The sequence below is a fragment of the Anabrus simplex genome, chromosome 8 (genome assembly GCF_040414725.1).
Source record: "Anabrus simplex isolate iqAnaSimp1 chromosome 8, ASM4041472v1, whole genome shotgun sequence".
Lineage (NCBI taxonomy): Eukaryota > Metazoa > Arthropoda > Insecta > Orthoptera > Tettigoniidae > Anabrus > Anabrus simplex.
In genome coordinates this window covers 14,153,559-14,167,327 of record NC_090272.1, presented here as the reverse complement: position 1 = coordinate 14,167,327, position 13,769 = coordinate 14,153,559, and the positions used below count along the sequence as shown (strand labels likewise).

The 13,769-nt window shown below is 37.4% G+C and overlaps 1 protein-coding gene across 1 annotated transcript in view; it reads right to left on the bottom strand.

The window, feature by feature from the left end:
* The window catches only part of LOC136879274 (uncharacterized), a 145,415-nt gene that overhangs the window by 40,343 nt on the left and 91,303 nt on the right, over positions 1–13,769 (bottom strand). Inside the window, exon 3 of the mRNA XM_068229041.1 lies at positions 9,955–11,095. Coding sequence (XP_068085142.1) covers positions 9,955–11,095 — 1,141 coding nt within the window. The remainder of the gene's footprint in view (positions 1–9,954; positions 11,096–13,769) is intronic.

Below are 13,769 nucleotides of genomic sequence, written 5' to 3'. Positions count from 1 at the left end.
AAATCATTAGTTCAGCCCGTGGACCCCTATTCACACAGATGCGTAACGACTGTCATTTGTTTTCTCGCTCGCGGCCGCCTTGGAAAGGATGTTCTGCACCAGTGCTCAGTGCTGCCAACCTATGTACTTAGGAACTATGCTTCCAATTATACACGGTTAGGACAGGACCTAGGTAAGACCATTGGTCTGGACGGTTAGGATTCTTGCCGTGGACAAGACCATTGGTCTGGACGGTTAGGATTCTTGCTGTGGACAAAACCATTGGTCTGGGCGGTTAGAAGCCGCGAAGCGGCGTTAGGACCCTAGTTTCGTATACGGTTAGGATAGGATCTAGGCAAGACCATTGGTCTGGACGGTTAGGATTCTTGCCATGGACAAGAGCATTGTTCTGGGCGGTTAGAAGCTGCGAGCAGCGTTAGGCCTCTAGTTTCATATACGACTTGCGCTTTTATTGTGCTGCAGTTGGTAACGGATTATCCTCAACATACTTGACGGGAAGGAGATCACGTGCCACTTTACATTGGCCAATAAGAATACAAGTACCTACTTCAGAAATGAGCATGGCGTGTAATAACCTTTATTAGGTTATAAAAGTAAACGTACCTCTTGGGGCGGGATGGTGGGTTCCTGAACATCGCAAAGAACACACCTCTCCTCAGACGCTCTCCATGTAAGATATCACTAATTCCACTCACTTGTAACATTACAAATTATGGATGATAGGAAAACTTAAAACGGTCCACCTTTTCAATACAAAAATGTTATAGTTTATTTATAACATGTATTTGCACTTGGAACTAGTTTCAACGCTGTTTTGCGTCATCATCAGCCAAAATGTGGAAAATAGGCCAGCATGTAGGCATTTATATTACACAAGGCGTTACATTAAACAATACACATCTACAAGGAGATAAAAACAGGGACGAATATAGAAACAAATGAATCGTTGAGAAAGCAAAAGTTATACATATTAAAAATAACCTTAACCACACATCTTGCAGTGCGAAAGTGTTCTTCTTGAATGATTCCTGAATATAAAACACACGCGCACACATTTCTGAAGAGCCAGCAGGCAGGACAAAGTAAAGTGAAACCTTAAGAGTTCTTCTGAGAAGAGTTCATCATTTTTTCTATGTTCCGACTAACTAATGAAGTCTCCCTTGAGTTCCTGATAAACATACACAACAGGAAATTCTCCTTCACTCTCAACAATAGCTATAAAGACCAACGGTAAAATTTCATTTTAAATATTGTGCAGAGATGTGAAAGCATGATCTTGAACATGATATAACTTCTTCATTTAACCACCTTAGAAAATCTCTATATTACATAGCTTCATTAACACACCATTCTGTAGATGCACAAAATAATCTTGTAATCTTCACAGGTCCGGTATTCAGCTCGACAAGAATGTAAAATAGGTATTAAGGAATACGTTGTTGAGAGTTTGGAGGTTGACTGTGCCAGTATTTGTGGTGTATTGTTGCAGCGTTACGTGTAGGGTGGGGGCAGGTTTCTATGATGTTTATTGCGGGACATGAGGCGGTAAAGCTATGGCGCGAGATGAAGAGGAACAGAGCGTGTTGGATAGTTTAGGTCTGGGGAGCGACCATTGTTGGTTTAGGAGGGGAGAGGGGAGGAGCGGTAAGGGAGGAGGAGTGGAAGGAGGGGAAGTATGGAGGGCGATGTGGTGAAAGTGTGTGGCGTGACAAAGTATTATGCATAATCTGAAAGACAGATCTGTTTTTCGGGATATTCATGTTTTTGAAAAATTCAATGAGAAAGTCGAATAGGATCTTTGGTTTCTCTGAAATATCATTTAAGTTTAGGTTGGGATTGAAATATTGGTCTAAATGAATATAGAGGTTTTCAGTGACGTCTAGGAAAGAACCTTTGTTTAGAATATCTAATACCTCAAGATCTTGATTTATTTCAGTAAAGTTGTGCTTAAATTCTTTTATATGTAGGCCGACCGCGGAAAAACGGTTGTGTTTTATGGCATTGACATGTTCTGCACATCTGATTTTAAAGCTGCGTCCTGTTTGCCCTAGGTAAGAACTTTTGCAGTCTTGGCAAGAAAACCTATATACACCTGATTTTGAAAAAGGACTACTTTTATTTATTGATGAAGAGTTGTAGGATCTCTGTGCTTCTATTGTTAGTACGAAAGGCTATTTTAACGTTGGGTTTTTTAAAAACGTTAGTGACGTTGTAAATTTCTTTATTGAAGGTAAATGTGGAAAATGTGGCAGTGCTAGTATTGTCTTTTATTAGGGTGGTTTTTGGGCGGTGTCTGAATTTATTGATTATTCTTTCAATAAAGGATTCATTATATCCATTGAATTTTGCTATAGAGCGAATGGTGTTCAATTCTTTATTTAAGTTTCTTCTTGACATCGGAATTTTGAATGCTCGGTCTACTAAGCTATTATATGTAGCCGCTTTGTGCGTTTGGGGGTGTAGTGAGTCATTTCTTATAGTAGTGGCCGTTTGAGTGGGCTTTCTATAGATACTATATGTGAACGAAGAGGGGTGCCTATTGATTGTTAGGTCTAGGAAGTTGGAGTTGTTTGTCTCTGATTCTAAGGTAAATTTAATGTCATGATCAATGTTATTAAGGCTTTTGAGGGTGGATGGCGCGTCTATGGAGCGTTCATCTAGGATTATAAATGTGTCATCTACGTACCTAGCCCAGAATTGGATATTAGCAAATTTGATGTTATTGTCGATGGCGGTGTGCTCTAGGAAATCAAGGTAGATCTCTGCTAAAATTCCTGAGGCTGGTGAACCCATAGCCAAACCATCTTGTTTGTAAATGATCTTATCGAATGTGAAGTAGTTATTGTTAATTAGTAATCTTAATATGGTCATAAAGTCTTGAACTTCTAGTTTACTTAGTTGATTGTTAGCAAGTAAGTTCTTTTCGATGATCGGGAATAATGAGTTGGTGTTTATACTGGGATACATGTTGACTATATCAAAGGAGTTAACTGTCTTATTGTTACTGATTGTCGCTCTTCATATTCAAATATTGCATTGTTAGTTACAAAGGGTGTAGTGTAGTCAAGTAAATATAAATCAGCTGAACTTGTATTCCGATCATTTGTAGTTCTAAGTAGGTAGTTTCAGATGTTTCAGTATTTATGAGCGGTTAGATAATAATCATAAAGTTCCTACATCCCAATAATTGAAATTCAAGTAGTTTTGACAGAAATATTTGAGCCATTATTGTATACAACCTCGTATTTTTCAGCAATTGAGGACATTTTTGTACTCCGTCCCGTGAAGTAGGGAAAATAAGAGTAATCCACCAGCTGTAATAATCACATAACCAAATTTCAGTCAAGAATTGTAGTAGTAAAGATACAGTATATTAGATACCATATTTACTCGCGTATTAGACCCCTTTTCCCCCACTTTTACAGCCAAAAATAGTAAAATGGGGGGGGGGGGCAGCAATATGCGATAACCTCAAAATTTTGTGCAGCGAACACATGACTTCTAGGCTTTAAAGAGCTATAAATTGTACATGTAGACATTCTATACTATTATTTAACCCGCGGTTATTCGCATGGTGAGCGCGGCGCTCACCTCCGTAGTATATTGCCTTTTGTTAGAGTTTTACAAGACCTCTACTTCTGAAACTCCCTATACCTTTCAAGCTCATTGTTAGGAAGGGGATGTGTCAGTCATTTCCATTATCTTTGGAAACGAAGACCCTCAATGCATTATTAGGTGCGACAGTGCATGTTTGGTGAGCGGGGCGCTCACTAGCAAGTAACAGTGCTACACATATTGCACGCATTGTAATAAATCAAAGTGTCTTATGATTGTGTTTAATTTGAAATGTTTATACCGTGACGGTTGTTAGTAAATTCACACAAGTTATACTGGCATCCACTGATCAGATAATATTGTGTTTGGGTGAAACGGTGGAGGAACAGATTAGAACTTCGTTGACGGTTTCCACTAGATCACTTACAGTTTACTATGCATATGTCTTCTACCTAACACAGCTTCTCAATTTTAAATCGCGGAACTTCCAACCCTTTATAATAAGGCAAGACACCAGCCAACATTATGAAACAATAATGAAGAAAGGGACCGCTAGATTGAGAAGATATTGAGAATGGTGCTGTTTCTAAAGCTTTAAATTTCATTGGTGTTTTTTCCTTGTCACAGGCTTTTCACCTGCACGTTATATCAGGCTTGGTTTCTCAAAAATGTTTGCTCCCACTCCCCTCCTGACCAATTTAATGTGATGGGTTTTCTACAAGGATGATTTTCGACAGTGATTTCAACCTGTTTTGTTATTGTTACTAAACAATATTTTGTAAACTATGAGGTCCACAACCTCACCATGTGCTACTATTGTTCATTTCCGTCTGCATCATTTGTTTTTTCACTCCTTTGTTTTCTTAGGTTAACACAGTTTTTAGTTTCAATTATTATTTTAAATTAACACCTTATCACTGAATTTTGTTCGCAGCGAGTTGTTTTTTGCTCCGCATATTGATGTAAATGTTGTATATTTGTGCTAATTTTGTTTCCGTCTAGGCTCTCTCGTCTGTTTATTCATTTGCTCCTTCATTATGCTTTTTAGCATTTTTTCAACTTATATTATGTAAATTATTTCAAACTCCCCTCATTTTTCACTGAAGATGGCTCATACGAGCCGAAACATGTTTGAATTTGTTTACTCCATTTAATGACAGAATATTTATTGTATTGAATTAGGAGGATACTCTCATTTTTCACCTTTGATAAGTCTCACTTGTTTAAATGTATTACGACGCATTCAAGTCCAATGTCATAGGGTCGTCTTACTGAAGAATTATAAATATAATTAGCAGAACGCCAAATTACATTTGTATTTTGGATAAGACGAGTTTTGGAACATCCAAAAAAATCAACATATATTACCTCTCACAACTTATTTTAAAACAAGAAAAATAAAAGAACTGAGAATATAATGTTGTAATAAAACTCACCAGTACACTAATATACCTTTTTGTTATCAGTATAATGATATTCACTAATAAATTAAACACAGCAGTGTGATTTATCATATTTACATCCTATCCATAGTGTTTGGAGAGAATTCTTCCTTTATAGGCTATACTGCACTCACAATAGAAGTAACTTGAACAATAAAACATCACTTTGTTGTTAATCAAACTTTCAAATCTGTTCCCTCCTCTTGAGATCCATCACAAAGAACTTCTGTTTCTTCAACAAGATTGTTTTCGTCTACAGAAATTGAGGCGAAGAGATTCTTATAAAAAGAAAGCAACTCGTTCCTTTCCCAATCCATTCCAAAATGCTTTTTAGGCAAACTTTTTACGTCCTTTACTTTGGCGGGATTCAAGTTTATTCCTGGCAATAATTCAGGTGGCATTAGCATGTCTCACAGGCGTTTTCCCTTTTTCATTACCAATTTTCCTAAACCGATGCCCGAGTGCTAATGAGGTTCTCCCCTAAGGGTGACATTTCCCAGTGAGTCTTTGTTAATAACAAATCGTTTCACTGAAGAAAATTTAAAGTGCCAAGATGCAGGTTTTTTCTTTTCATCATATTTTCAGCAACCATTTTCCAATTGTTCACCAAGCAGTCTCTGCCAAAGTTGAAGACTTCAGCATGTTTGCTGAAGATGTCTTCGTATTCTGCTGGATTACAGATTATAGGGCATTTCTGTAACGACTTGAGCAAATACCCTGTCAGAGGGGAGAAATGAGTTGCCTGTTATAGGAAAGACCAATTACACACTTCCTATATTAGGCGGAGCTGTGCGTGTCAAGAAATAAGAGCACATTGCAATCATTGTAGAATTGCAGTTCTGTCCTTTGAAGCCGTCCGCACAAAGTCTTATAGTTGTGAAGTTTGACTAATCAGATTGTGATAACCGATGGTAAACTGCAGATGACGTTTCATTAGACCCTTTCTTGAATTCATGCTCCATCCATGTGTATGTAAAAACATTCTCCTTTGTCAACTTGGCATGTGAGGTAAAATTATATGTGTACAATTGGCGACTGTAATAGGCAATTTGATCTGGAACTTTTGGATTCACAAGAATCTTTGGCAGTCAAATGAAAATACAGTAAAACCTCATTAATTCAAAGTCGTTGGGACTAAAAAAATCAAACTTCGAATTACGTGATTTCGAATTAACCGCTAATTCGCAATTCAGAAGTACCAACCCTTGCCGTGTTACAAAATATTCTAACGCCCATTACTGCATGCAATTAACCTTGATTCACAGTTTATACCTTTCAAATGCCATGAAAAGGAACTATTTCCAAAATGTATGCATTTACAGTATTCAAATAATGCACTTGGATATCTCACTGGGAAACCACCTCATGCAACGAAAGAAAGAAAAAAAGCACGATTCAAAGAGACGAGGATAAATCTATGCTGGCTCCCATGTGCAAGTGCTTTATTCATTGGATCACTGTACTGTATGCATTTTAGATGCCTTGTATTTACACAGAAAGTACCTGAAGCCCTTAAAATCGAACTTTCCTACGACTATCCTTGTGCGATTTCCCGCCATGGCACTTCTCTCGCACTTCAGAAATGTAAACACTTGCCGCGTCACAAAGTATTCTAAGACCCATTAATACATGCAGATAATCACCTCGATTCACAGTTTAAACCTTCCAAATGCCATGGAAAAAACTATTTCCGAAATGTATCCAACAAGGTGCATTTACAATGTTCAAATAATGCATTTGCATAAATCACTGACAAACATAACCTCATGCAACGCAGGAAAAATAAATCACGCAATTCAAAGATGAGGATAAATTATGCTTGGTTCCCTGTGCAATGCATTATTTTTTGGATTTCTGTACTGTTTGCATTTTTAGATTCTTTGTACTGGCATGGAAAGTGCCTGACGCCCTTAAAATATAGGGGCTAATCAGACTTTCCTATGACGAGAGGATAAAGTTTTTCGCTTCCATGTGCATTACAACGCACTACAATGACCCCCATCCCCGACCCTTATACGCTTCCCAGCTGGCACTTTCTCCTTTAAAACCATAAGACCGTTTGGGCTCGCATTAAAATAAAGCAATGCAGTTTCATCGGCAATGACAATATTGTTCGGTGGCTACGAATTTATTATATGAGCCACGTTTTTTCGTCAACTGTCGGCATCGCCAGTGTTCGCGGATTCTGTTTTTCCGCACACTGCCTGTTGCGTGATATTACGGCGTTCCTTAAATGGTTGAATACAAAATAATTCAGATTTCATTCAACTTAGCAATCATGAAGCGGACTGTAGACCCACCGAAGTGAGTGTAAGTGCGGAAAGCTACCCCTCCACGTTCTGGAACACGCGTTCTATTATGACGCGGATAAATTTCGAGTTGAAATTACTCTAACATACTATTGTTTTAAAATGTAAAGGCAGTTTTGAATTAAAAGTCTGAATTTCGGTAATGGGGCCGAAATTGTATTTTGAATTATGTATTATCTGCATTTTGAATTAAACCATTTAAATAACATGCAAAACTGTATCTCATGTTTGCGGGAACGAGAGCTGCTTCGAATTAGGCGGGAGTTTGAATTAACCAATTTCGAATTATCGAGGTTCTACTGTATTGCCATGCTATCCCTTTCTTCCTGCAGTTTTTTGAAAAAAGCTGCAGCCCTTAGTTTGTGTACTCTAAGTTCCAAGATTAAATCATTTTTCAGTGATATGTTTGAACTTTCAAGTTTAATTTTCTACTTGAGCTCTATGCACTTTCAGCAAGCGTCAGTAACTGGTGTTCCAAATCCTATGTTGTAGCAACGCGTAAAAATTTCACGGAAGAACCACCGCTTCACCCTGAGTTCTTCAGGTGATTTGTTGTTATACATTTTGTAAAGCTTAGCAATGCTTAAATTTCCGGGTAGATAGTGTCTGACCGGTGACTTTCTGCGACAATAGTGACTTTCACAACACTGCCAACTTTCAATGAAACGTTTCACGGAGTGCCTCTTTTCAGTATACTCTGGTTTGATCCTAGCTCCTCCCCTCTTATGTTCCCTGTCATGAAGTGATTTCTGGCAATCCTCTGAACCCGATCTTTGCTGACATGCAATACATTCAAGAATGTCTTTTGGCAGACCTGAATGTTAAACTGTTCTGTATTAGCAAGTTGTATATGGTACTGAACACTGACACCTTTTCTTGAACTTCCCTCCTTGACAGTTCTTTCCCTTTTGGGCTTCTCTATACTCAGATACTTTAAAATGAACGTATCTTGTTGAATCTTATTGTTACATTCATAAAAGTTTCCATGAAACTGCCGAATGACAATCATCCGCAATTTACGACATTTGAAGGTTGGACCATTGTGACTACATTGTGGGTAGTCTGGAAGACTAGTAGGCCCATGCCTGCAATGAAAGTGAATGATTTCTCATCAAGGTACTGTATATCGCAAAATTGCTGATGTTTAAGATTTCATAATAGAACAATATGCTACTTCTCATTATAGTGAAAACTCGTTCCTTCCTCATATGTTTTATTGCTTAGTATGTCCATCCCATGTGGAATGTGAACCTCCCTTGATCTCTTGTCTAGGCCACAGGACGGACGAATTTTGCGAGATAACAGGTATCTTGACCTTGAAGCTCGTCAAGTTTGTGAATACTATAACACCTTGTTCCTATGGGTTTGTGTATTCAGTGTTCTGACAAGAAAGTTGAGATGTATAAGAGAAATTGTTAAATTATTAACTAATGAAGACAAAATTAAAACACTTCCAGTACACAAGATTGTCCCCTGCAGAAACATGTTATGAGGTTTCACTGTAATTTAAAAGTAGCAGCTCTCAACTAAACTATTAGGATGTAACATTCATAGCATACCTATCTTTTTTCCCCTTAGTTTTTCTCCATGAATCAGAATCACTCTCCCTTCTTTTCCCTTTACCTTCCGCAACAAGAGCAATATTTTCCGTCATCTTAATACACCCTGTTCACAGCACAAAACTGCATGAAAGACTAATACAGTTCCAGAACAACACAAAGAGCGGAAAGACTGGCATAAAACGCAGGTAAATTGTAGCATGAGTCACGTGCTAAAATTATTCCTTCCTATTAGTTGATTGTATAAGGCGCGTTTTGGAATGACAAGCGCGTGGATAAGGCGAGTTATGGAACAATAGCCTAAGTTTGGTGTCAGATTTCTATGGGAAAGGGCGAGTTTTGGTGCTTAATTTTGTGATAGAACTATTACAAACATCACCAAGAAGGCAATACTACCTCTAACTAATTTTTTTTTTTTTTAATGGATAAGACGAGTTTTGGAACGGAACTTAGTACCGAAAAATAGACAATTGTATACATTTTACTACAAAGAAAATTGTACAAAGATTTTTTAGCATTTCCCTCAATTATTATTATGGTGCACACCTCATATAAAACAAACACCAATGTAATATGATTAACAGTTCACGGTTGTATAAACATTTTAGCCCTAATATGAATAATTTTGTAAATTATTGGTATAATTTTAGTAGAAAGGTAAAATGTTAATGTATTTCTAATGTCTTTGTTTTCTTTTCTTGGCTGATGATGACATACTAAATAAATGAAATGTGAAGATTTAACAGACTTATAGAATCTATCACATAATTTCCAGTATTGAATAGGTGGACTTTATAATTCCCTTGTTTATTTGTGAATCTCTATTCAATACGGAACCAATAATGAAGTTTTTAACTTTAAATAAGTGTATCATTTCTATTTCACGTAATGAGATTTCTCTTTTCAGATTACCAAAACAATACGTACACTGCAAAACAAGTCAATATTCAATAAAGCACACATAAGTAAAAAGTAAGTAGAACATCACAAACCATTCAATTCAGTTCTTTATAAACAAGATACACTTCACTTTGTATATCTACAGATCAGTTTTCATTCTTATAATGTGAGAAATGTTGAGGAAAGTACCTGATTCAGGTCCTTGGAGTTCCTCCGCCAAGTTTCGCTTCACCAATTCTGCAGCTAAACTCTTGTCTCCAAGGAACAAATTTACACTATACTTCCCATTCTTTAGTTCAGATACCTCACACTCCAAATTATCAGCACCAAAAATGTCAATGTAGTCCTTCACATTGCGAGACCAATTTGAATCGACGGGCTTCACTCCTTCAAGGGTACACAGAAAAGCATGGCGTGGTAAGGAATGAAAACGTGGCTCAACATTCCACAAGTCTGATGGCGAAACTAACTCATTATTTCCATAGTCCACATACTCAACCAAGTAAGACATTGCACCCCTTTGTTCCTTAATCTCACCTCGATACAAAACACCATCAGCAGGAAACTTTGCAATGACAGCAGTTCCTATATCAACCTCACCTCTTAACGGAGATAACTCTTTACTAGACCGTTGAATTTCCTCCATCAAATTTTTGAAGTCTTTTTCAGAACTCAAATTCTGGCAATAAAACTCCTCTGGAGTGACAAACCAGGACACCAGAACTTTTATACGGGTTTGAGGTGAGAACAAAGGTAGTTTGTAAGCAGACAAGGGTTGAGAGGAAACTGTGTTTGGTACCTGCTGAGTGTTTACATGTAGGGCACGAAGAGCATCACGAAGCACTTCAAATGTCACCCCAAACTGCTCATTGATAGATACCCCTGCAGGATCTGTTATATCATCGATGATCACATCCACTACTTTTCCCTTCTTTTGCATGAACACTGTCTGGAGATCCTTTCCCTCAGTCATTTCCACGAACGATTCAGACATCTCGCTAGCCCACTGACAACCTTCCGAAGGTCGTGCCCCCATCAAATTGCACAAGATGCCCTGAGCAGGTAATGACATAAACTGGGGCATTATTTCCTGCACATCTGATAAAGGAACATCTTCCTGGTTCCCATAGTCCACAAAATAAACTCCGACAGTATTTCCAGAAACACTCTCCACTCGCGCACGGTACCACGCACCATCCACGGAATATCGTGCAATACACGGAGTGCCAGGTCTTAGAGAGAATTTAGTTAATGGTTTTCCTTGGCCCGAGTTGTAATATGAAGCTATGTCCTCCATCAAGGCCATTAACTTGTCAAGATTGCTCGAAAGCTGTAAAGAAAAAAAATGAGTCTTCAGATGAAAGAAAATATTAAAAAACATACATACCAGATTATGTCAAAGTCACACAGTGAAATAAAGAAGAAACCCTGAGAGCACAAAACACCAAGTGTGTATTACTTTCTTCAGAAAGATATTCAATACATCAAATGCAAGAAGATGAAAAAAAATTGGCTCTTTCAGACAAGGAAAAAACAGATTGATTATTTTTAATCCTTCACTAGCAACACCCTGTCCCTCCGACTGAATGGCAAAGTAAATTCCATTTTAAATTCCATCCAAACAAAAGTACGGGTGTTGTACGTATTAGATGCATGAACATCTGCTACATTTCATCATTATGAATGTTCTCTGTGTTGGGAGATCGAGGTCGCTAAAATGTATTCTACTGTTTGTCATAGTATTATAATTTATAAGCAATGTACAAAAATTGTTACAACAGTGACCAGACGGGTGGGGAGAACAGAGTGTAAGTGTGCTTGTCACCACTGTTAATCATGAAGGTTATGGACTAAACAGTAAATGAAACAAGGGTAAAATATTGGGACAAGGAACTGTTTTTAAATGATGTAGTGTGGAAGTACAGTCAGAGTGGAAAAGAGTAAGACAGTGGAGCCGACTAGAGAAGGGGAAAGAAAACGATAATACCAACATAAATGGTCCGTTATTGGACATTATAAATTTTCCACCTAACTCATTCCTGGTTGCCAGCGTTATGCCCCAGTGTGCTGAGTTGGGCTCATCAGTTGGTAAAAAGCACACCCACCTAGACGCATGGCTAGTTCCCTTTGGGAATCAACATCTATATCAATGAAAACTATAACATATGCAGCGAAAACCTGGACACTGGCAAAAGGACAGGAGAATAACATACTGGCCAGTGAAATAATAGGAAATTCAACAAAGGACAGAGTACAAAAGGAGGAAGTCAGGAAGGAAATTGGAGTAGACAATTTTTTTGACAGAGGAAGAGGGATGAACTTGGATGGTTTGGACATGTTAAGAGCGAAGTATGCTGAAGCACATGGAGATCCATATAGGAGGAAGGATGGCAAGACTAAGGCAGTTGAAAACTATCAAGAATAATATAATTACAAGAAACCTACAACAGATTGGAACAAAGTTATGGAGGATAGAAGAAAATGGAAAGGTGCCATAAACATTCCAACCCAGGAGGAAGTAGTTCTTCAGTGTGTCAAAACTAATTCAGGATAAAATACATTTAGAAAATATCTGAAAAATGAAACTTTTAACAACACGCTGGACCTGAAAGAGATACAAGGCACATTTCATTCCTGCAAGAACATTAATTTCAATCAAAACACATTTTCAATTTTATTTTTATTTTTTATATAATAATATTAAAAAGATAAAATCCTGAGCACACCCTTGTAATAATTTCTATTAATGATGTACTCTCCTCAGTTGTCAGCTGGGAGTACAATGCACTGCAGTTTGCTTCTTTACCGGCAACTTTCCAAAACAAGTTCTGGTGAAGCCATCGGCTTTTGCGGAATACTAATCATCATCTACTATTAAGTTTTTTAAATTGTTTTGGAATGATTTGGGGAATGTTTGATGAGCGTTAGTGAATTAATAAAATGTACAATTTAATCAAGTTTGAACTATTGTGCTTTAATGATGTGTGATTAAATTCAGATTGGATGACATACACATACCTCCCAACTTTTAGAAATCAAAAATAGGAAGTTTTCTAATTCTTGGATTTCATCACGTACATTGCACCATGGTCTCGATGAAAAAAAGAACAAGATAAAAGGCATAAATATTTACAGTACAATGCGACTTAACCATTAAATTTAAAATCTAAGAAAACATAAAAATGGTTACAAGAAAATGTACTTTATCATTCTCATTTATGACACACACATATGAATAATAATATTTATATCACACCAACATATGGAATAAAATGCACAACAGTGAACATTAATACACTGAAATATGCTAAAATACCACATATGAAATAGATCAGTGTCTCATACATTATTACAACTTCAACAGGGGGGAAAAGCACAGAACCGCAAGAAAAAACACGTGGCCTACACCTCCAACGATACTACACACAGAACGATGTTAAACAGCACACGAACCACACAATAACAAACTCATTCTTTCGTCCCGATTAATTAACGGAGTCGATGGCCTCTCGCTTGTAGGACGATTGCCGTCCCGAATTCCCAGCTGTAAGGCAAACACACTGCTATAGTGAAAGGGAAACATGATACAAGAAATCGGACAGGCTATACACTCGCCAAATAAAGCATCAAATAAATACTCTTGAAAACGAGGTTACGTAAATTACACAAGCACATAAGAATTTATCCTACGGGGATGAGTACTGAACGTACTGGAGGTTATATTGTTCAAAAATATGAAGTAAAATTAAATTGGAAAACGAATTAAAAAACAAAGTTTCCGGGTAAATCACAAAGGTTGGCAGTAGTTACTGGTGGCAAAGTTAGGGTTCTGGGCCCTTTCTTACACTTTACCACTGTTTCAAAATTTGACTAAAATGTTACAAATTTAAACAATGATGATAAATGGGCAAAATATCAAAATCTATAATGATAAATACAGGTTATGGCTTACTGCCAATTCTGTTCAACTGTGTCCTAGACAAAATTGTAAGAATTTGGAGTGA